The 23,258-nt window shown below is 42.9% G+C and overlaps 1 protein-coding gene across 1 annotated transcript in view; it reads left to right on the top strand.

Annotated features, from left to right (window-relative positions):
• The window catches only part of RNPEPL1 (arginyl aminopeptidase like 1), a 28,256-nt gene extending 17,304 nt beyond the window's left edge, over positions 1-10,952 (top strand). Inside the window, exons 7-11 of the mRNA XM_040349738.1 lie at positions 1,074-1,186; positions 6,298-6,406; positions 6,486-6,713; positions 7,471-7,613; positions 9,299-10,952. Of these exons, the coding sequence (XP_040205672.1) occupies positions 1,074-1,186; positions 6,298-6,406; positions 6,486-6,713; positions 7,471-7,613; positions 9,299-9,541 (836 nt within the window). The 3' untranslated portion in view covers positions 9,542-10,952. The remainder of the gene's footprint in view (positions 1-1,073; positions 1,187-6,297; positions 6,407-6,485; positions 6,714-7,470; positions 7,614-9,298) is intronic.
• The last annotated feature ends 12,306 nt before the right edge of the window (positions 10,953-23,258 follow it).

Here is a 23,258-nt window from a genome sequence, read left to right as displayed (position 1 = left end):
GTTTTGTACTGCATTTGCAGTGTATCTTGCTATACGTTTTTTGGGCTTGGCTTAAAGAGGTGCTGCACAGTGCATTTAAAGTGTAAAAAAATGCAGCTTTCTTTTCGTTTCTTTTCTTTTTTTTTTTTCTTTATTTCTTCTGGAAATTCCAGGTATGTTTATTTTACTTTCCTGGGAAAATGGAAAAGCGTGGAAAGAGAATGCAAGAATGAGCAATTTTTGGGGCCTGAGCATTGAAGTTAAAGCGTTTGTTGCCCCAACATTTTATATTCCTGATATGTGCCTGCTGTACCATGTACTTGTATAAGAAAGTATCCTGTTCTCTTTGTATTTTTCCCTTATGTAAAATCCCTGGTGTTCCTGCCAGTCCCTCTGCTTTCCCTTTTTAAAAACTCCAAACTAAGCAGGAGGGCACACTGTGGTTGGTGCTGCACTAGCTGTGCTGCTGCTTATCCTCCCCTCCCCTCAGCTCTTATGCAGCTGAGAACAGAGGGAAGGTGCTCGCCTAAAAAAATTGTATTATGTTTTTTGTTTGTTTTTTATATCTATACACAAATATTTTGCCTTTTATTTATATTTTAAACTGAATAGGTTTACAAGGTGATTGTTTGAATCACTTTAAAGGTTAAGTTCACCTTTACAGAAAAGAGGTGAACTTACACTGGACCCTGTCTCCACCACCACCGCCCCCCCCCCAGCCCTGCTGACCTGGAGCGTGGTCTACACTGGGTTGCTGCCTCACTGGTCCGGGGCTTAGAAATTTCCTTCGGCTTTATCGCCAAAGTGTACCTTGTCAGGAGGTATGTTTAGGAGCATCAGAACCCATGTAGCCTGTACTGTCACCGCGGGTGAAGAAGAGAAAAACCATGGGGGGATATCTGATGTGTCAGAACAATCGATTGCCTGACTCCAGGTTAGCGGGACCAGGGGAGATGGGGGCAGGGTCCATATTTTCTGTAAAGGTGAACTTGCACTTTAACTTGTTTCGGGTTCACATTAACATTTTCTTTTTAATGTTTACAAATGTGTAAAAATTAATATCCTGTACTATTTCTTTTATTTTTTTCTTTTAGGTGTAAACCCTAGTAACCTCATGAACTTATTCACCTATGAGAAGGGCTTTTGCTTTGTGCACTATTTGTCCCAGTTATGCGGGGACCAGGACAACTTTGATGCCTTCCTCAGGGTAAGGATAAACTGGGAAATTGATTAAGCTTCTGCACCATTAAAAATCAATGTCAAGTGGCCTGTGCCACATTAAGCAGATAGACTTGTTTCGCAGGTCTGCTCCTACTTCACAGATGGAATACGATAGTTTACCATATAGAAAACTGCCACAGATTCTCTACAGGTGTAACCTTGACGTTTGGAATATTAGCTGTCGGCTCGCATCTCTTTCTGCCCCTGCAGTAATTGCACTACCCGAGCAGAGCCTGCAGGGCAGTGTTAAAGTGGTTGTCAACTCCCCAAAAAAAAACACAACCTGCAAGACAAAGGCACAATGAACTAGTATGCATCGCATACTAAATAATTATGAAATACTTGCCTTAGATCGAAACTGTTGTAGCGGTCCTTGTACACCGCAGTGACCTGCGACATGTCTCCCGGAGTTATTTCTGGGTTCGCGGGCTCCGGCGATGTGAATGGCCGGAGCCGCGATGACGTCACTCCTGCAAATTTAAATAAAGCCATAAGATTTTAGTAGACTAAAATGTAACAGAGATTTTAGTCAACTAATATACAACTAAAACAATCCAGATGACTAAAACTAAAATAACATTTTAGTCAAGATCGTGAATAAAACTACATTGAAATTTGACGACAACATTTATACTGCTCCAGTGTTGACAGCCCTCCTCCTTCCTCTTACTCAGAGCTTGACAGGGACGGGCAGAGGGATTGGAACATGCAGGTCCAGCTCTCTGTTCTCTGTACTCTATTTGTCATAGCCACATAACCAGGGCTGGTGCAAGGATTTTTGACACCTTAGGCGAAACCTCATTTTGCCGCCCCCATTGGCTTCACCCCCTTTGCCCTGCCCATGTGACAGGAGGTGGCGCTATACATGAAGCATCGGCTCTGCTTCCTCTAGCGCTGGCTCCAGTGCTGCACTGCACCTTGGATGGAGCAGCTGCCTGAGACGGAGTTGGTTACATACTGCAGCCTGCAGAGCATGCAGACACGGAGGGAAACCAGTGGCTGAGCGCCCCTAGGCAGCAGTGCGCCCTAGGCCGTTGCCTAGTGGTAGCATCGGCCCTGCACATAACAGAGAACTGATTGCTTCTAATTAACAAAGTGTCTTGCTCTTCTTTTGTTAGTTAGGAGCAACATCTGCTCCAGTTTTTATGTTTAGAAGAGTAGTGCAAGCTTGTGCTTGCCATCACTCTTTGTTAAATCTTCTCAAAGTCTTTTAAAGCAGAACTAAATCCTCCTATCATTTTCAGCCATTGAAGATGCCATCTTGGCCTGTCAACTTCGACTGCCCTGAGGCTTCACATGTGATCAGTTATGACACTGGCAATTTTCTGGTTTGACAGTTTGATTGAGAGCACAACCAAAATGATCGTTACATTCTCAGCATGTGCTGGGATAGCAGCTGTTTTTTTTAAACTGTTAAAACAATGGGTTTAGTTTTGCTTTAAAGGTAACAGCATTCTTTTAATTATTGTACAGATATATGTGGATGAAATTAGCTTAATGGTAGTAACTTTATCTGTAAGAATTGGTTTTAAAGTGTAACTCCTTGAGAAAAAAAAATCACCATGGTCTGTTACATACAGATTTTATTGGAGAGTCTTACCTGTTGCTGTTTTTTTTTTATTTATTTTTTGAACGTATGGGTTCTACTAACTTCTTTTCATTCCCTGGTGCTGAGTTATAGTCTGCCTGTCCCATTGTTGCAGTCGGTGAAAAACTGCTGGAAAAAGCAGTCAGCCAATTTCATGAGCAGGATGCTGTGTACACAAAATAGTGAATGCCCCCATTAATGCCAGGGCATAATAAAGACACATTCAAATTCTATACCATTTTTAGAAAGTCACAGCTACAGATTGCAATGGAAAAGTAACATAAACTCTTTGACTTTTAAATTCACCAACAGAAAATACAACAGAAATAGTCTTTGTGCTAGAAATGTCCAATCCAAAGTAATAACACGTTGACCATGGAATCCCTTAATGAGAATGCTTAGAGCCCTTTCACACTGAGGAGTTTTTCAGGTGTTTTAGCGCCTAAATACCGCCTGAAAAACTCCTGCCTTGCAGTCTCGGTGTGAAAACCCAAGGGCTTTCACAGTGGAGCAGTGCGCTAGCAGGACCGCTCCAAAAGTCCTGTTAGCAGCATCTTTGGAGCGGTGAAGGAGCTGTGTGTTTACCGCTGTTCCACCGCTTCTTCCCATTGAAAGCAATGGGAAACCGTAAAACCGCCGGCAATGCGCCTCTGCAGAGGTGCATTGGCGGTGGTATTAACCCTTTTTCGGCCGCTAGCGGGGTTTCAAACTGCACCGCTAGTGGCTGAATACTGCCGCAATTTCAATGCAATATCGCCGCTATACCGTCAGCGCACCTCCCGCCCCAGTGTGAAAGGGGCCTTAATGTGAAACAATCTGGCCAGCACCATACTCCTTGCCGCTTAGTGATCAATAAGAAATTGATGGCTGTGAAAACAAAAGAGAAATCTGAGCGCACATTCTCATGGTGTAATAACGTCTTTTATTAGATGTAAAAGAATTAAATCAATACGGGCTATGGGCTGGCTCCACAGACACAGGCTCATCAAGTAGCTGCTGACAGGTAGGTAGTTGTCAGGATAACTACAGCATCCTCTATCGGTTGGCTTTACCAGAGCTGTCCCTGGGACAGGTGCCCCACAGCCCTCTCCTGACCAGCTGTTTCTTCAGTCAGCGGCTCACTTGCGGCCTGTCGGCAGCTGCTTGATGAGCCTGTGTCTGTGGAGCCAGCTCATCCAGCGGTCTTCTCATCCACTCTGAAGCACGGATGTGTCCCTCGCTAGGGCTGTCTTTTGGAGGAACTGTTTGACGTTGTTTATTCACCTTCACCTGTGAGTGTATTGATTTTATTATTTTATATGCAATAAAATACGTTATTGCACCATGATCCTGTGCGCTCGTATTCCCTTTTGTTTGAAACTAACCAGCATCAGCCAAAATCTAAGCCTAAAGCCCTAAATGTGAGTACCACAGGACAGCGCACAGATTCAACACATATGGGCTTTATTATTGATTTTTGGTTGCTGACAGTGTGCTGTACGCTGCACCTGTGCCTCCCTAGTGCCCAAAAACAGCAGGATTTATCCTGAACAGGCCCATTATACATGAGCTCTAAGGAGGTAAGATTTCAGTGCCTCTGAACGTTCAAGTTGATTTTATCCTCCGTGCCCTCATTGATGAATAAGGGCTTGGTTTTAAAGGTATTTTAACAGCTTGTTTGGAATACATAGGTGTTTTAGGCTACACTACTGCGATCCAACCTTGATGGAATTTACAATGTGATTATGTGGTGTGACTAAGCGTATTTTATGGGGTCAAGTTGCACTGTAAATTGCATGTAGTGCAGGAATCTTTTCCAAAATCCCACCATTCTGAGTCGGATTATGGATTATAACGGGCATCATTAAAAGCAATGAGTTTCACCCTTGTCATGCAATTCTGTGAGACTCAAGAAGTCGTACTAGTGTGAACCAGTTCTTAGTGTGCATATTCTTAGCCGAGATACCCTTTACAACTTCAGGTTATTAACTTGCATATAAACATTGTACATGCATTGTAATTAGAGGTGAATATTCTGAACTACTGTACTAATTCCAAGGATCATTTTAATTTCAACAGATTTTTATGTGCAGTTTAAAATGTAGCAGTTTCTTCCAAGATTGAGTTTTAGCATAACTATTAACATTTTAGGAACAAACTTTCCATGTTGCTGGGATCCATTACCAAAGTCTATGTTTTCCCATGGCAATATAGTTTATACTGATATCGTTTTAAAGTGGTTGTAAAGGTACAATTTTTTTTATTTTTTTTCCCCTAAATGGCTTCCTTTACCTTTAATGCAGTCCTCCTTCACTTACCTCATCCTTCGATTTTGCTTTTAAACGTCCTTATTTCTTCTGAGAAAATCCTCATTTCATGTTCTTCTGTCTGTAACTCCACACAGTAATGCAAGGCTTTCTCCCTGGTGTGGAGTGTCGTGCTCGCCCCCTCCCTTGGACTACAGAAGAGTCAGGGCGCTCTCTACGTTTTAGATAGAGAAAGAAGCTGTGTGTTAGTGGGCGTCCTGACTCTCCTGTAGCCCAAGGGAGGGGGCGAGCACGACACTCCACACCAGGGAGAAAGCCTTGCATTACTGTGTTTTGTTACAGACAGAAGAACAGGAAGTGAGGATTTCTCAGAAGAAATAAGGACATTTAAAAGCAAAATCGAAAATTGTACCTTTTACAACCACTTTAAAACGATTATCAGTATAAACTATATTGCCATGGGGAAAACATAGACTTTGGTAATGGACCCCAGCAACATGGGAAATTTGTTCCTAAGATGTTAATAGTTATGCTAAAACTCAATCTTGGAAGAAACTGCTACATTTTAGGGAAAAAAAATTATACCTTTACCTTTTAAGCCATCAATGTAACTTTACACTATCCTCTCTGGTTATGTATGTAATATCCCCCTGTAATTTTGCTTTATAAAAATAATGCATTATATACCTTGTTTACCGAGCGTTGATCTGACCCGCCGCCTCTTGGCCTGAGAATCCCCCGCTGACATCAGTCAGGAGGGAAGGAGCGGTGGCCCTGCATACTGCAGCCGTCATGCGAGAGAGGAGTGACATGGCGGGTCAGATCAGCGCTCCTGTAAATAAGGTATATACTGCATTATTTTTATAAAGAACAATTACAAGGGGACAAATATAACCAGAGAGGATAGTGTAAGAAATTAATAGTAATTAGAGCAGCCGGAGCAGAGTGGACAGGCAGGGAGGGGGGAGGGAGGACAGAGGACACAGCGGATGACGGAGGCACGTAATCTGACCACGGTGTCGGGGCTCAGCAGCCATGTTACACTGTTGTCAGCGTACAGAGAGAAGGGCAGAAACTAGCAGGATCAGCCAGGTAGTTCAGGTGATACAGGGGGCCAAATCACACAGCACAAGTACTGTGCTGTTTAACATGCTTTAAAGGAACAGGATCTTTATTTTTATATTTCAGGTTAACAAACGCTTTTAACAAACTTTTGCTAGTTGCACTTTAAAATACAATTAACTTACATTTTTTGTTTTTCAGGATTATATTGAGAAGTTTAAGTTCCACAGTGTTGTAGCTAATGATCTGCTGGAGTCCTATCTCTGCTTTTTCCCTCATTTAAGGGATGAGAGCCCATCATGTAGTGAAGGTAAGGCGAGTAATAGTTAAACATATACTACTTCTCATATATAAAATGTGTTCTCATTATTTATTTTCCCCAATGTCAGGTCTGGATTTTGATCGCTGGCTTAATGCTCCAGGGCCACCCCTGACCCAGCCAGATCTTTCTCAGGGATCTGTGTTCACTTCTTCAGTGGAAGCTTTGAGTCAACTGTGGATGGCTGAACCTCTGGATATTGAAGCTGCTGCCACCTTTGTCAATATTGCAGACTGGCAAACCTTCCAGACTGTACTCTTTTTGGACAAGCTGTTAGATCAGTCTCCACTGCGACCAGGTGACTGCATGCTATATTACAATTATTTTACAAGTGGCTTTGAAATTTATAGTAGCTATACATATGCTGAAATGCTAAAATGACTGTCTTTCTTATGGTTATCAGTACAAGGATCCTAGTATCACCATATTTTAACATTGTAGTATACCTGAAGTTAACATTGACTGTCAAAAAAATATTATGTACAACAGTAGGGAACAGTAAGCCAAAAATAACATTTGTCTTGGTAATTGAGCTCTGTTTGTAAAATTGTAGGAATGCCAGTAACAAATACAGAGCAGTTGCCCATAACAACCAGACAGTTTTTAGTCGGGATTAAGAATTAACTTTTTTTTACTGCCAACGCTATTACTACTAATACAGTGCATAAAATAAAATGGTATAAATAGACTCAAGGCAACAATAGCAGCCATGAGTTTTTATACATTTCCACTGCAGGTTGTTAGCTTTCTTGTAGAAATGATCCAGGCAGCTAGATTTGAGTAAAGACACTGGTAAGACCATTTAGGTCAGGGATATTCAATTAGCGGACCTCCAGCTGTTGCAGAACTACAAGTCCCATTAGGCATAGCAAGACTCTGAAAGCCACAAGCATGACACCCAGAGACAGAGGCATGATGGGACTTGTAGTTTTGCAACAGCTGGAGGTCCGCTAATTGCATATCCCTGATTTAGGTGGTGATATGCCTACTAGGTTTGAACAGTGTTAAAATCGATGTCCAGGCATGTTGTATCTGAGCCTTTTTTTTTTTCTTAGAGGTGATGCTTCAGCTTTCCCTGTGCTATTCTTCTGATCTGGCTACTATGAACACAGAAATCCGGATTCGCTGGTTACAGATTGTGGTGCGAAATAACTTCCAGCCAGACATGCCCCGTGTGCGCCATTTTCTACTCTGCCAAGTAATTTAAATCTTTATAAAGTACCTAATGTGACTTAAAACCATTTATCGTCTGTGTGTACTTAGCATGCATCAACCAAGAACACTCAAGTTACAAGGAATAGGTTTCACATTCAAAAAACATCTTTATTAAAACCACTTTGGTTAATTGCAATGTACACGGATAGTAAACATATCTGTATTACGTCACAGAGGCCAATTGAGCGTGCATGCAAGTCTGCAGAAGTATGGGTAGGAGAACATAAGATCATACAGGAGGAAATTTACGGTTCACAATTACACATTTACAGCAATGTAGCAAGCAAAATATTGGCAGGTCTTCCTGAACCCATCTAGACACCTTGTAAACTTACAATAATAGGTCTTTTAGTTACAGGTTTTGTGTATTGCTAGCCACCTATCCCAGAACCCCTCACCAAGCGGTTCCTTTTTATAAGGTGGTATAATAGATTAAATAGAAAAATAATAGGGTTTGTTCTAAGCCTATACTAGATAATAGGCTGTTATATAAATGATCTACGAGTAGTTGCCCAGTGTGTGGCACAGTAAGTCCAGCATATTAACTTGCCATGGTGCATAGTCGCTTAACCACTTAAGGACCGGACCAATATGCTGCTAAATGACCCAAGGGGTTTTTACAATTCGGCACTGCGTCGCTTTAACAGACAATTGCGCAGTCGTGCGATGTGGCTCCCAAACAAAATTGGCGTCCTTTTTTCCCCACAAATAGAGCTTTCTTTTGGTGGTATTTGATCACCTCTGCGGTTTTTATTTTTTGCGCTATAAACAAAAATAGAGTGACAATTTTGAAAAAAATTCAATATTTTTTACTTTTTGCTATAATAAATATCCCCCAAAAATATATAAAAAAACATTTTTTTTCCTCAGTTTAGGCCGATACGTATTCTTGTACCTATTTTTGGTAAAAAAAATTGCAATAAGCGTTTATCGGTTGGTTTGCGCAAAATTTATAGCGTTTACAAAATAGGGGATGGTTTTATTGCATTTTTATAATTATTATTTTTTTTTTTACTACTTATGGCGGCGATCAACAATTTTTTTCATGACAGTGACATTATGGCGGGCACTTCGGACAATTTTGACACATTTTTGAGACCATTGTCATTTTCACAGCAAAAAATGCATTTAAATTGCATTGTTTATTGTGAAAATGACAGTTGCAGTTTGGGAGTTAACCACAGGGGGCGCTGTAGGAGTTAGGGTTCACCTAGTGTGTGTTTACAACTGTAGGGGGGGTGTGGCTGTAGGTCTGACGTCATCGATCGTGTCTCCCTATAAAAGGGATCACACGATCGATGCAGCCGCCACAGCTCCGGGGACTGATCGCCGTACTCCAGCGGCGATCGGGTCCGCGGGACCCGCGGTCCCGGAGCTTCGGACCGGGTCGCGGGCGCATGCCAGCGACCCACGGCTGGGTACTAGTACAGGACGTACCTGTACGTACATGTGCCCAGCCGTGCCATTCTGCCGACGTATATGTGCAGGAGGCGGTCCTTAAGTGGTTAAGAATGTGTATTTTTCTTTTATGTGTAGTTATTGATATCTTGGTATAACAATTAAATTTATACTTGATATATTTATAAAATTTTATACAGTGCATGTTATTTATACAGTAAGAACGGTTATACTTTATAATGTCACTGTTTATCTTCTGTTTTATTTTAGACTTCTAGGATGTACACTATCCCACTTTATGAAGATCTTAGTGCAGGAGCACTGAAATCTTGCGCCCTGGAAATCTTCTGTCAGACTCATGGGCGATTACATCCAAATCTACGTAAAACCATCCAGCAGATCCTGGCTCAGGGAGGTTCTTTGGTGCAGCCAGACTCTGCATTGCCGGTGCTGTCTACTGAACTCTATACACAAGGCTCTTCCTCTCTCAGGGATGTGAATGTGACAGCCTGACAGAGCTCACCCAGCAATGACGCATCTGCTAAGTAACTTCTAATCCTAGCTGGCTGTGCCTCGCCCAGACCCAGCAGACGAGTAGGAGTGTTGTGGAAATTTGCACTGGGATGGATCATGCATAGTGCTATCCAACCCATTTCTATTTAGTGGGGAGCAATGAAGCCCCAAGGACTGAACTTTTAAATAACTAGCCTTCAGATGGCAGTTAGGTGCCAATGGTGCATATATTTTGTGTGGAGTAAAGAGATCCTGCTGTGGGTCTGCTAAAGTTGATTTAAACACATCTATGCATTTTATATCTCATTTGCAGTACATATAGACAACTTCTTAGTGAAGATATTTGTTAATCTAAAGTCTCCCTGGAAAAAAAAAAGTTTTTTTGTTTTGTTTTTATTTAACATTGTTTAAAAGAGCCCTTGAGTTATAACGGATTACTGGATTGGTATGCCCGTGCTCCTTTTTTTTTTTTTTTTTTAAAGACCTGGTCCAAGCCACTTCAAAACACACACTTTGGGCTATGCCTCCACCTTCCTGGGTATAAAATGTTTACAACGTATGTGGCCCTGACACCTACTAGAGGTTAAGACCGAGGCTGTGGTAAGTCCAGGATGAGGTTAAAACGGACACAGTACAAAATAAAATGTATGCTCCCCTTCCATTTTTCCACTAACGTTTTCATTGTGGATTTGATATTTTGCTGCTTGTTCTGGCAAGCCATTTATTTTGGTTTCTTTTGATTATGATTGTTAAATGGGCAGAGGGATAATTATTTCTGCTGAATCAAGAATGTCATTTCTAAGCTTACTCTAACTCTCCAGCACTTTTGAATTTTTAAAACTCTGCTTAAACATTTGGAGTATTGTTTTTATTTTACCTGATTTTAATTTGATTGCTAGTGGTGCAGAATAACCGTTTTTTTTAAATGTGTTTTAGTGTGATAGCAAGTTAAACCCTTACCTTAAATTGACTAGGGCACATCTTTCTAGCTGCACTTTAATTTGCCTGCTCATTCTATTTCCTTTTTGTAGCAGCCCATACTGGTGTTATCAACAAGGCACTTTTTGTGATTGGCCCTGACTAAAATGGATAACCAGCATGCATATTTTTCTTCATATTTGGCCAGTTGACTGTCATTTTTTTTTTTTTTTTCTGTGACATTTAGATGATTGGTCCAGAGGCAATATTCCATTTATAATTTATTCCCCCACCCCTATGGCTCTTTTTACTCTCATGTACCAGCAAGTCATTGCCCTTTTGCTATACTAATTACCAATTTTAATACTATTTTGTATTGCTGTAAGCATTGTTTCTCAAGGAGAGACAAGGAATAATAAAAAAAAAGTTGTTTTTTTAATTGTTATTTGTAGATGGCATTCGGACTGCGAAAATTAAACAATGCTTACATGTCTATAATTTGTATGCTTGTCTACATTTTTAAGAGATACAAATAAGACAGTCTTTTATGAGCAAAGTGCAGTGGTACTCCCAACCTACCCAATGTACAGTTAGTTATCTGCCTGCTAATGATCCAATTATCCTACAGCTAGCCCCTTTCACAAAGCTAGTATAAAACTGGTCAAGACTCCCAGTCTACATGCTTATTCCAGATCAGTGACCCAGTAAGTGTTAAAGCTGGAAAATGAACATGGAATGTCAACAAGGAAACTGGAAACCTCTAATGCCACGTACACACAATCCGAAAATCGGACGACAGATCGTCCGACTTTTTTCGTTTACTAGTCGCAAGTAGAAATTGAATAGGTTACTAAAGTCACGAAAATTCTCATATTAAGGCGAAAAAATCGGAAGTGATGTCATGTGTTGTAATATATTTGTGTTGTATTTTCGAACGACAACTGTACTGACCGAATGAAAATCGTACAATCTGGTATCGTACGAGGAAAATTTTCGTGCACGTCCGAAAAAATATCGGATGAACTGTCAGGAGCGGCTTACAGAAGCCCTGTACTAACGATCCGATTATCGGACGATTCTTCCTCGGACGACATTTTTCGTACAATATTCGGATCGTGTGTACGTGGCATTAGGAAGGTCTGTAATTGCAGTGCACATATTTGTCTCCTATTTGTTTCCTTTTGTACAGCATTCACCATACAGGCTTGTCTCCTGGCCAGTAATAAAAGGTGACACACCAACATATCACTAAACCTGTCTAAGGCCATTTTTTGTTTTGCCCCCCAAAAAAATGGAGATGGAATAGTGTACCATACTTTTTATCTTAATTTTTTATTTATTTTTTGGTATGTTTTTGTGTGCATTAAATAAGCATTGCATATGAACAGTTCTGTATACTGTTGTGTGTGTGTGCCCTCCATCACTTTCCTGTTTCCCAAAGCAGTGTACAATTCTGTAGACTTGCCTCACTGGCTACACAGCTGTAATTATTTTTCACCATTAAATGTCCTCAGTGTCCTGAAGTCAAATGAGGCCTGGAATCCTATGTAGGGTGTCATGGACCCACCACCTGATGGGTAGTCCTCATAGTATAAACTGTACTGTACAACATTTTTAGTCAGGTGTGCAAAAATGTTTTTTAAATTAAAAATGATTTTAAAAATGGAAGTTTTAATTAAAAGTTTATTTTTATCAATTCCTAAAATGGAAAGTAAAACAACAGAAGAGATTTCCAAATCAAAACGATATTTGGTGTGACCACCCTTTTCCTTCAAAACAGCATTAGTTTTTTTAAGGGTACTCTTGTTCACAGTTTTTGAAGGAACTTGGCAGTTAGCTTGTTCCAAACATCTTGGAGATCTTCTGTGGATGTAGGCTGCCTCAAATCCTACTGTTTCTTCATGTAATCCCAGACAGACTCAATGTTGAGATCACTTCCAGGACTCCTTGTTTGTCATTATGCAAAGATAGTTCTTAATGACATTGGCTGTATGTTTCGGGGTCGTTGTCCTGCTGCAAAATAAATTTGAGGCCAATCACACACAACCTGATGCTATGGCATGATGAATAAGTATCTGACTGTATTTCTCAGCATTGACAACATTGATCCTGTCCAAATCTCCAACTCCATTTGCAGAAATGCAGCTTCCTCTTGCAAGGAACCTCCGCCATGCTTCACTGCAGACGCTCATTATTGTACCTCTCTCCAGCCCTTCGGTAAACGTGCTGCCTCCTGCTAAAGCCAGATGTTTCTTTTGACTCCTCAGTCCAGAGGATCTGCTGCTACTTTTCTGTATTTCAGTTACTATGTGTTGGTGCATGGTTGAGTTGCCTAGCCTTGTTTCCATGTTGGTGGTGTAGTTTTATGCCCACAATTCTTTCATGAAGACCACTTCTGGACAGACTTCTCCAAACAGTAAATGGGTATATCTGTGTCCCAATGGTTTTCGCCATTTCTGTGCTAATGGCGCTGCTGAACATCTTTCGACGTAGAAGGGAAGTAAGCATGATGTCTTTCATCTGCTGCATTTAAGTTTCCTGGGCCGACCACTACATCTTTGGTCCTCAACGTTGCATGTTTCTTTGTGCTTCTTCAAAAGAGCTTGAAAAACAGAGTTAGACTTACCGGTAACTCTATTTCCAGTAGTCTTTCAGGACAGCCCTTGAGAGATGGAGCCCCTCCCATCGCTACAGGAAACACATTGCCATTTAGTTCAAAGGGCGGTCCCTCAGGCCCATGGTCAGTCATCACCAAGAACTGAAGGATGGAACTGAAAAACACAATCGTAACGGATAATACCAATTCACCAACTTAAATCAAGGGTGGGATTGCGCTGTCCTGGAAGACTACTGGAAATAGAGTTAGTCTAACTCTGGTTTTCCTTTGTCTTTCAGGACAGCCCTTGAGAGGATCCCCAAGTACTCACAAGATTAGGGGGGGACCACAGCTTGGAGGACTTTAATCTCAGAAGCCTGGTCCTGACTAGACAGTAGGTTGAATCAGTAATGCCTTGTAAGGGTAGTAAATCTTAACCATGTGGCAGCTTTGCAGATCTGCTCCGAGGTGGCACCAGACTTTTCTGCCCAGGACGCTGAGAGTGCTTTTGTGGAGTGTGCTTTAATACCCCCATGAGGTTCTTTATCTAGTATTCTATACCCCTTTGCAATGGCTAAACTGATCCATCTAGCTAGAGTGACTTTGGAAGCTTTTTGACCCTTACGTTTCCCGGAGAACAGGACAAAAAGTGAATCCGCACTCCTAAATGTATTGGTTGCATCTAAATACCCTAGAATACATCTTTTCACATCTAGCAAATGAAATTGTTTTTCTTTGTCGTTTTGAGGCATTTTGACAGAATGTAGGCAAGACCATGTCCTGGGACTTGTGAAATTTAGATGCCACTTTTGGAAGGAACCCAGGATCTGTCCTTAGGATGATTCTATTGTCCAAGATCTGGAGGAAAGGCTCTCTGATGGAAAGAGTTTGCATTTCACTCACCCTACGGGCTGACATGATCACAACTAGGAGTACGGTCTTAAGCGCGGGCAGTCTTAAAGAGGCCATTGAGATTGGTTCGAACGGCACCCCTAGAAAAGCCCTGAGGACAACAGATGGGTCCCAGGTTGATGTCTTGTTCGACTGGTCTGTGTCTTGCGACTGCTTTACAGAACCTTGCGATAAGTGGATCTACCTGCAAGCGTTTTTCTAGGTAAACGCTGAAGGCCGCGACTTGTACTTTAATTGTACTTTGCAGCAACCCCTGATCTATCCCTTCTTGAAGAAACTCTAGGATACACATTGTATCCTTTCTTTCTTTCCTTCCTACTACTGTCTATCCAGGAATTAAACTTTTTTCAGATTTTGCCATAAATAGCTCGGGTGACTGGTTTTCGACTCTGAAGTAAAGTTTGTATAACCCTCTCTGATAGTCCCTTGTTCCTCCCAGGATTTCTTCCTCAGTTAGCCACGCTGATAGTTTTAGTGTGGTGGTTTGTGGATGCAGTAGAGGTCCTTGCGAAAGAAGGTCCTGTCTGAGGGTAGCCTCAGAGGAGGTTGATCTTCTAGCTTTTGAAGCATTATAAACCACGGTCTCTTGGGCCAGAATGGCGCCACCAAGATTCAACGTGTCTCTTCTACTAGAAATTTCGCTCAAACCCTTGGAATGAGGTGGAGGGGTTAAAAAGCATAGGCCAAGCTGAAGATCCAGGGGTTCTGCAAAGCATCAACCACTAGGGGTTAATCTGCTGGGCATAGCGAAGAAGAAACTTGGAACTTTTGCATTTTTCTTGGTTGTGAAAAGATCTACCTTTTTGGTTTCACCTCAGTTAGCCACTATGTGGTCGAATACTTCTGGATGCAAAGACCACTCTTGATTCAACACTTGCTGTTGACTCATTAAGTCTGCAGTATCGTTCTGCTCCCCCTTTTAGATGTACTGCAGAGATGGATTTTAGGTTGTTTTCTGCCCACTGAAAAATGTACTTGGCTGCTATCATCAGCCGGGGACTCCTGGTACTCCCCTGTTTGTTGAGATATGCTACAGCTGTCGTATTGTCAGAACGGACCTGTAGGTGGTGACCCTGGACTGTTTCCTGAAAGGACAAGTAAAGCTCTAAAGATAGCTGTCAGCTATATCCAATTGGAAGAGAACTCTTTCTCCTCTGGAGTCCACTTGCCTTGGGCCCAGTGCGGATTGAGATGGGCTCCCCATCCCCCAACGGATGGTGTCTGTGGTCAGTATGGACGTGATGGGTAGTATCCCTTTGTGTAGGTTCTCCTTGTCCTTCCACCACCATAGAGATCACTTTACTTCTGGTAGGGATGGTTATTTACTCTTCTAGGTCTTTTGTCTTTTAGTTCCTCCAACAGAAACCCCTGTAGGCTTCTTCGGTGGAAGCGGGCCCATTGTATGGCTGGTATTGATGCTATCCTAAGGCCTGATGCTGACATCACTTCTCTTACTGTGCAGTTGTGACTGGTTTCAAGGTAAGACATCCTCCATTTCAGGTTGGATATCTTCTCTTCCCGTAGCACTATCCTCTCATCTATGGATTGAATGCTGTAGTCCAAAAAGAGAATGGTATATGTTGGGTTTGGATTTTTCTTGATTTATTATCCACCCCATTTCAGGCTGAGTTGTGTTATCTCCAAATCCTGACAAAGCTGCTTCTGAGTGGGCCATGAGGAGTAGATCGTCCAAATACGGTATGATCCATATGGACTGAAGTCTTAGAGGGACTAGTGCTTCGACGAGAACTTTTGGTGAAAATTCTCGGGGATGACGACAGTCTGAATGGAAGTGCTCTGCACTGGAAGTGATACATTTTGTGTTAGATTTGAATTGCCAAACAAAGGAATTTTTGTTACACTAGTAAACTTATCCCCTGAGAAATCCTCAAGTGCCTCTCACTGCAAGGATGACCTCGGGCGAGCCCCCCAGGACTCTGATAGCGCGCAGTGAATCACTGCCACCAATCACAGGCACTTAGACACTGAGAGCTCTGCAGCTGTGGACCTGGAAATGATTCAGTGTCTGTTATTGGCGCTGTCAGCTTCCCAATGGGCTTTGGAACATGCCCCAGCAACACGCCCAACTTATCAGTGAGAGGTGCTCAGGGATTAGAAAAAAAAATATATATAGATATATATATATATATATATATATCTATATATTTTTTAAACCTAGCTCATCCTTACCCTGTGCGAAGCTTTGGGGGGGCCACAAAAGTGATAAAAGCAAATTGCAAGTGGGGGCCGTATAAAACCGGACCGCGGGCCGGACTTTGGAAATGCTTGCTCTAAAGGATTTAAAAGTTGATGCCATCTCGACCTTAAAAGAGTTGAGGAACTTAGCCAGGGGGGAGTCTGCTAATGATTTAAGCAGGTTTGCAATACACTGGCTGAACAAGGCTCTATTAGAGCTTGAGGATAGCTTGTTCCCACAATTTGGGCACTTTTTGCAGCCAGACTTGTCCTCCCTGGGAGTCTCCTTTGCCTGAAACACAGAAAAGACTGGTAGGGGGTGTTAGCTAACCAGGCTCCCCCCTTTTACACCTGTGCTGCACCCACCAATGCTGCAGATTCCCAAGACAGTGAGGCGTCCACCACCATGGGGTTCCCTAATCCAGCCTTACAACCACCAACACATAAGGTGAATAACACAGTATGGGGCTTGCCTTTCAGCCTACCTGTATTTGGCTGGTGCTTTCGCCAGAGTATCCTGAGGATTTACCTACATGGTGTCCCCCCCCCCCCATCTGTGCTGATCCAGCTGCTAGTTTGGTTTAGCTGGACGCTGGTCGGGTATCTTCTGGGCCCCTCATCTTTTGCACCCTGGAGACCCGGAACCAGAAGTCTGGGCGCCCAGTGATGACGCGGTTCCGCAGGAAGTGACGCAAACGGTATCAATGGCCCCACCGTGACTGTAGCCCGGAGATGAGAAGGACGGCGCATGCCACTTCACCCGCACCCTTCTGGAACCTGCATCACCCTGCCACTGGCACTGGAAGGAGGGGGGCGACGGGTCTGCTCCTGTCTGCCGGATGGTACCCGAGCCACAGTTACATGGTAAGAACCTTACTGGAGCTAACGGCTAGGACCCAGTCCCCCTGTACGGTCTACACTCCCTTCAGGCAGCCCCTGAGAGAGTAAGTCCTTTCTCCTGGTCCCTCTGCAACATGTTCCTTCGACGGAGGAGACACAAATGATTGACCATGGCCTGAGGGACCGCATTTTGGATAGAATGGCAATGTGTTTCCTATGGCGATGGGAGGAGCTCCATCTCTCAAGGGCTGTCCTGGAAGACAACTTGGGAAAACCCCATCCTGCTTTAAATTTTTTGCCTAAGGGAGACCTTGCTGATGCAGTATTGTTGCTCAGTGCCAGGACAAGGTTATCTAGAGCCCAACATGCCAAATCCCCCCACCCTCAAGATGTATGTCCTAGCACACATCCTCTACCCCTCAAATTTCCCTCTCCCCCATTCTCCAAATCCCCTCTAGCACACATTCTCCCTAATCCCCCATCCTTGCACATATTCCCCCTCCTAGCACAAATCCCCTTAAATCACCACTCTTGGCACATCTCCCAAAATGTGTTTATTCAAATCCCCCCACATGATACCACTGTGCCCTGGGCAGCCGTCCCTCCTGCCCACTCCTTTGTTCCCTTGTGTTTTGTTGCTGTGCTCAGTCTTGCCATGGTGTATGACTTGTGACATGAAACTGTATTTCACAACCTCATCTTAGTAATGTAGATTTTGGATGTTCCTCACTCAGTTTTAAGCCTCCTACACCACTGTTTTTGTTTAAGTGACCGTTTCAACTTCCATATGAAATTGATGATCATTAGCACCTGCTTGGTATAATTGATTAATCGTACACCTGATTCTTATCCTACAGCATGCCTAAGGGCCCTTTCACACTGGGGCATTTTTCAAGCGCTTTAGCGTTAAAAAAAAGCGCCTGTAAAACGCCTGAAAGAAGCTGCATCTGCAATCCCAATGTGAAAGCTCGAGTGCTTTCAGAGGCCTTTCACACTGCCAGCGCCCGAAAAACGCTGGTAAAGCGCAGGCAGTTTATTCCAACGTAGTTTTACTTGTGAATATGTAGTATGTGGATGTTAATTGGTCAAATCAAAGTGTAAACGGACAATGATCTTCTACAGGGGGTCTAGGTAAGAATTAAACCAACTAGTGCAGACATGCAGGTGGACTGGATTGTACCGTTTTAATGTCTATAAAATAAAAATAAAAAAAGTTTCAGTTATTGAAATTGACACTAGATGTCACCACAGAGATATTTACATTCCATAAATCCAAATTGGGTATTCATCACCTTGTTCCAGAACCTTCCCATCTGAAATAGTCAGTCAGAGTTCAAGAATAAACATGACATGGCTTTAGCCCATAACCGATGACTAAGGAATATGAATGCATCGCTAATCTCCCCGAAGACATGATCAATGCAAAGAAAATATAATGACAATGACAAATATAATGACAATATAGGCTCAACCTAAAAATGTGAGTCCAAAGCAAGTGCAATATAATCTCTACATAAAAACAAAATCAGTAAAGAAACTCGAAAAAAAATGTGCAAGTGAAATCCAGAAAACATTCCTCCAATACATAAATTCTTCCAAGTGATATCCACAGCACCCCTGTGCTATGAGTGAGTGAACTCTTACCAGAAGGAGAGTAGTCATAAACAGCATGATTGGTATATAGCCATAATGGACCCACAGGATAAATATAAGGCTCCACTGATGTTCACTTAACTCAACCACATAGGTAGCTTACAGCAGTCATGTGACCTCTTCACCATCATCCTGGTCCAGGAAATAGATCCTGATGTTGGATGATGTGTGGAATTTTTTGGTTGATAGTGTCAAGCTTTGAGCATTGTTGGGCAATGACAAGCCTCTTCTCAAAGTCAGATGGGTCTGTAGCGCTTTGGCTAGAAAGGTGATGGTCAACTCTCTTGAGGGGCAAGATACGGACGATGCAGACATGAGACAAAAGCTGGTCAGAGACTGTGGAGATTATACAAGAGATGATCGGTGGCTGTAGACATGATACAAGAGATGGTCAGAGACTGCAGACATGCGACAAAAGCTGGTCAGAGATTGTGGACATGATACAAGAGATGGTTGGTGGCTGTGGACATGATATGGTCAGAGACTGCAGACATGATACAGAATATGGTCAGAGACTGCGGACGTGATACAAGAGACGGTCAGAGACTCTGGAAGTGATATAAGAGATGGTCAGAGATTGTAGACGTGATACAAGAGATAGTCAGAGACTGCAGACATGACACAAGAGATGGTCAGAAACTGAAGATATGATACATGAGACGGTCAGAGACTGCAGACGTGATAAAAGATGGTCAGACTGCGGACGTGATACAAGAGATGGCCAGAGACTCTGGATGTGATACTGCAAACATGATACAAGAGATGGTCAGAGATTGCAGACATGCTACAAGAGATAGAGATTGCAGACATATTTTAAAAGATGGTCACAGATTGCAGATATAACATAGGAGATAGAGACTGCAAACATGATGCAGGAGATGGTCTCAGACCGCAGACATGATACAAGAGATGGTCAGAGATTGCAGACATGATACAAGAGCTTGCCAGAGATTGCAGACATGCTACAAGAGATAGAGATTGCAGACATATTTTTTTTTTCAAAATTCTTTATTTACTCACAGCAAAAGGCGCGTCCACAAGGACCACATTAGTAACACATAAACAGTAACATCTTCATACGTACCAGCTTACCTCAGTATAATACGTTAAGACAGTGGTTATAACAAAGTAAATGGATCTACAGCGTCTCGACCATGAGTCTGAGTGCGTCTAGTCCCCTTCCGACGGACTTGCCATCAAGAGGACATCTACCTATGAGGTGCGGTACAAAGTCAGGGGTCTGCAGACCCGCCCTTCTTTTTCCGTTAACCAAAAAGTAGAAGAGAAAGAAGAAAAGCAAAAAAGTTGGGAAGAAAGAAGAGAGTAGCAGAAGGAAGAGGAGAGGGGGGGGAATGGGGGGGAATGGGGGGGAGGTGTCCGCGAGCATGGAGTTAAGCAGCCTTCCGGCCTACTATCTCTTTACCGAGTGGTCGGGCCAATTCCTCCCAGACAGGGGGGATGTAGGTCGAACCGTCTATGTCAGTCCCCTGAGCATTTGTCCTTCGTCTGAATAGGTAAAAACGTTCCACAGCTGCCACGTCTGCTTGTACGATTCTTGCCTGTCTCGGTCTGTGAGGATGAGATCCTCCATTCTGTTGATGTCATCAACCCTCCGGAGCCACATTGCCACCGTGGGTGGACGTGGGGATTTCCAACAGGCGGGGATGCACGCCTTGGCAGCGTCTAATAGATGTCGTACCACTGATTTTTTATACACGCGTGCGGGGTAGGTGTTAGCATGCAGCAGGAGGTATGCCGGGTCGTTCGGGATCTGGCGCTCGGTAAACTTCTGTGATATTCTCCTAACCTCCGTCCAGTAGGATTCCAACAGTGGGCAGGACCAAAAAATGTGGGACAATGTCCCTACATCTGCCTGGCCTCGCCAGCACACGTCCGATGTGGACCTAAAAAATTTGTGAAGTAGGGCCGGGGTGCGGTACCAGCGAGTCAGGAGTTTATAATTTGTTTCCTGTATTTTAGCACAAATAGAAGATTTGTGTGTGAAGGTCAGGATCTGTTGTTTTGTTTTGGCCGAGAATGTGCAATGTAGTTCCAGTTCCCATTTCGCAATACAGGGGAGCTGGTATCCCTCCTGCGGTGTGATCAGTATGTTATGTAGGATGGACAGTGCATGTGGTAGTATGTCTGTCTCCGAACATATCTCCTCTATCGGCGTAAGAGTTGGGTTTCCTGCCTGGGGGGGAGTCATGGTGCGTAAGAAGTGTTGAAGTTGGTTTGCCCGCAGAAAGTCTAACCGGAATCCCCCCTCCTGATCCATCAGTTCCGCGAGTGTTCTCCAGCGGCCCATTACACTAAAGTGGGAGACTTGACTCACACCCGACTCCCTTAGGGCTCGGAATCTACCGTCATGGACCCCCGGGTCGAACTCCGGGTTGCCTATCAGTGGGTGAGACCTCAGGGATCTGGGTAAAGTCGCTTCGCACCAAGGGGCTCTCTGCAAGGGAAACTCGCTCTGCGCCTGCTCTATGTGTGGCCATAGTTTGGTGCTCCTATGTCGGCACCAGTCTATGAGCCGGTTTAGGTGTGCCGCGTGGTAGTAAGTGCGAATATTGGGCATGGCCAGTCCGCCGTGTGCTTTGGGTAGAGACAACACTGTCCTGTGGATTCTGGGATGTTTTCCAGCCCACAGAAAGTTTTTAAACATGGACTGCACCTGCCTGAAGTAGTCCGCCGGTATGTGTATAGGGAGAGCCTGGAGGAGATATGTAAATTTAGGGAGAATGGACATCTTAAGTATTCCGCACCTCCCGAACCAGGAGTGGAGGCCGGTTGTCCATTGGTCCAATATGCAGACATATTTTAAAAGATGGTCACAGATTGCAGATATAACATAGGAGATGGAGACTGCAGACATGATGCAAGAGATGGTCAGAGACTCTGGTCGTGATACTGCAAACATGATGCAAGAGATGGTCAGAGATTGCAGACATGATACAAGAGATAGAGATTGCAGACATATTTTAAAAGATGTGGAAACAAAAGTGTAGCACTAATCAAAATATGTAAATGAATAAATAAATATGAAAACTAAAATGAATAAATACGTAAAAACTTGATAAATAAAGTGCTCAAATATTGATAGTGAACAATGTAAATAGAAATGTCCCCATAAGCACACTGTGAAAGTCTATATGCAGGAACGTCCTTGGAGTGATCAAACTTCGGTGTTGACAAAGTTCAAAATATGGTGACGACTTTAAACCATGCAGATCTGTGCGAGTGATGAAGTGATGAAGTGAAGGGAACCACCCCACAGGTAAAAGGCTTACCAGAATGTATGGACCCTAGAGAACATACGTTCAATGGGTCAAAAAGACTTGCGTGGTGGAACCACAGTGTAATTTGGGCGATCCTATGGACTTCAGGATGCTGTGCCAGAGATGACAAAAAACACCAGCAGGATAGAGAAAATCTCAGGGAAAGGTGACTTCCTAGTGTGTTGTCTCATAGAAAATGATGGTCCAGGGAATCCTAAAATCCTAGAAGGATTGTGTCATATAATAGAAGAAAAAAACGGCCACATAGCGTAACTCTATATTACGTGTTTCGTCCGCTAGGACATCATCTGGGGTATTACCCCAGATGATGTCCTAGCGGATGAAACACATCGGGAGGACTCCATTGTTGCCACATTTTATACAAAGCGCTTGAATATCATCACAAATGTAAGTGTTCTGACTTCATTAAACTTTTGATATGTAATATAGAGTTACGCTATGTGGCCGTTTTTTTCTTCTATTATATGGCATACCCTTTCTACATCTATTTGGGATTCCCTGTACTATCATTTTCTGAGACAACCCACTAGGAAGTCACCTTTCCCTGAGATTTTCTCTATCCTACTGGTGTTTTGTCATCTCTGGCACAGCATCCTGACGTCCATAGGATCACCCAAATTACACTGTGGTTCCACCACGCAAGCCTTTTTGACCCATTGAACGTAGGTTCTCTAGGGTCCATACATTCTGGCAAGCCTTTTACCTGTGGGGTGGTTCCCTTCACTTCATCACTTCATCACTCGCACAGATCTGGACGGTTTGAAGTCGTCACCATATTTTGAACTTTGTCAACACCGAAGTTTGATCACTCCAAGGACAGATAGTCTTTGCATTTTTGCACCCGTTTTGAATTTCCTGCATATAGACTTTCACATGGTGCTTATGGTGACATTTCTATTTACATTGTTCACTATCAATATTTGAGCACTTTATTTATCAAGTTTTTACGTATTTATTCATTTTAATTTTCACGTTTTTAATAATTTACATATTTTGATTAGTGCTACACTTTTTTTGTTTCCACATTGTTGCAATTTGTGTACTTGGTGTGTCAGCAGCTTACCCTTAAGGCAGCACGGAATTATTCTGTATACCATATTTTAAAAGATGGTCAGAGATTGCAAATATAACATAGGAGATAGAAACTGCAGACATGACACTAGAGATGGTTAGAAACTGCAGATATGATACATGAGATGGTCAGAGACTGCGGACATGATGCAGGAGATGGTCAGAGACTCCGGACGTGATGCAGGAGATGGTCAGAGACTCTGAATGTGATACAAGAGATGGTCAGACTCTG

The sequence above is a fragment of the Rana temporaria genome, chromosome 4 (genome assembly GCF_905171775.1).
Source record: "Rana temporaria chromosome 4, aRanTem1.1, whole genome shotgun sequence".
Taxonomy (NCBI): Eukaryota; Metazoa; Chordata; class Amphibia; order Anura; family Ranidae; genus Rana; species Rana temporaria.
Note: the sequence above shows the minus strand (reverse complement) of the source record. Positions and strands in the feature narration are given on the sequence as shown.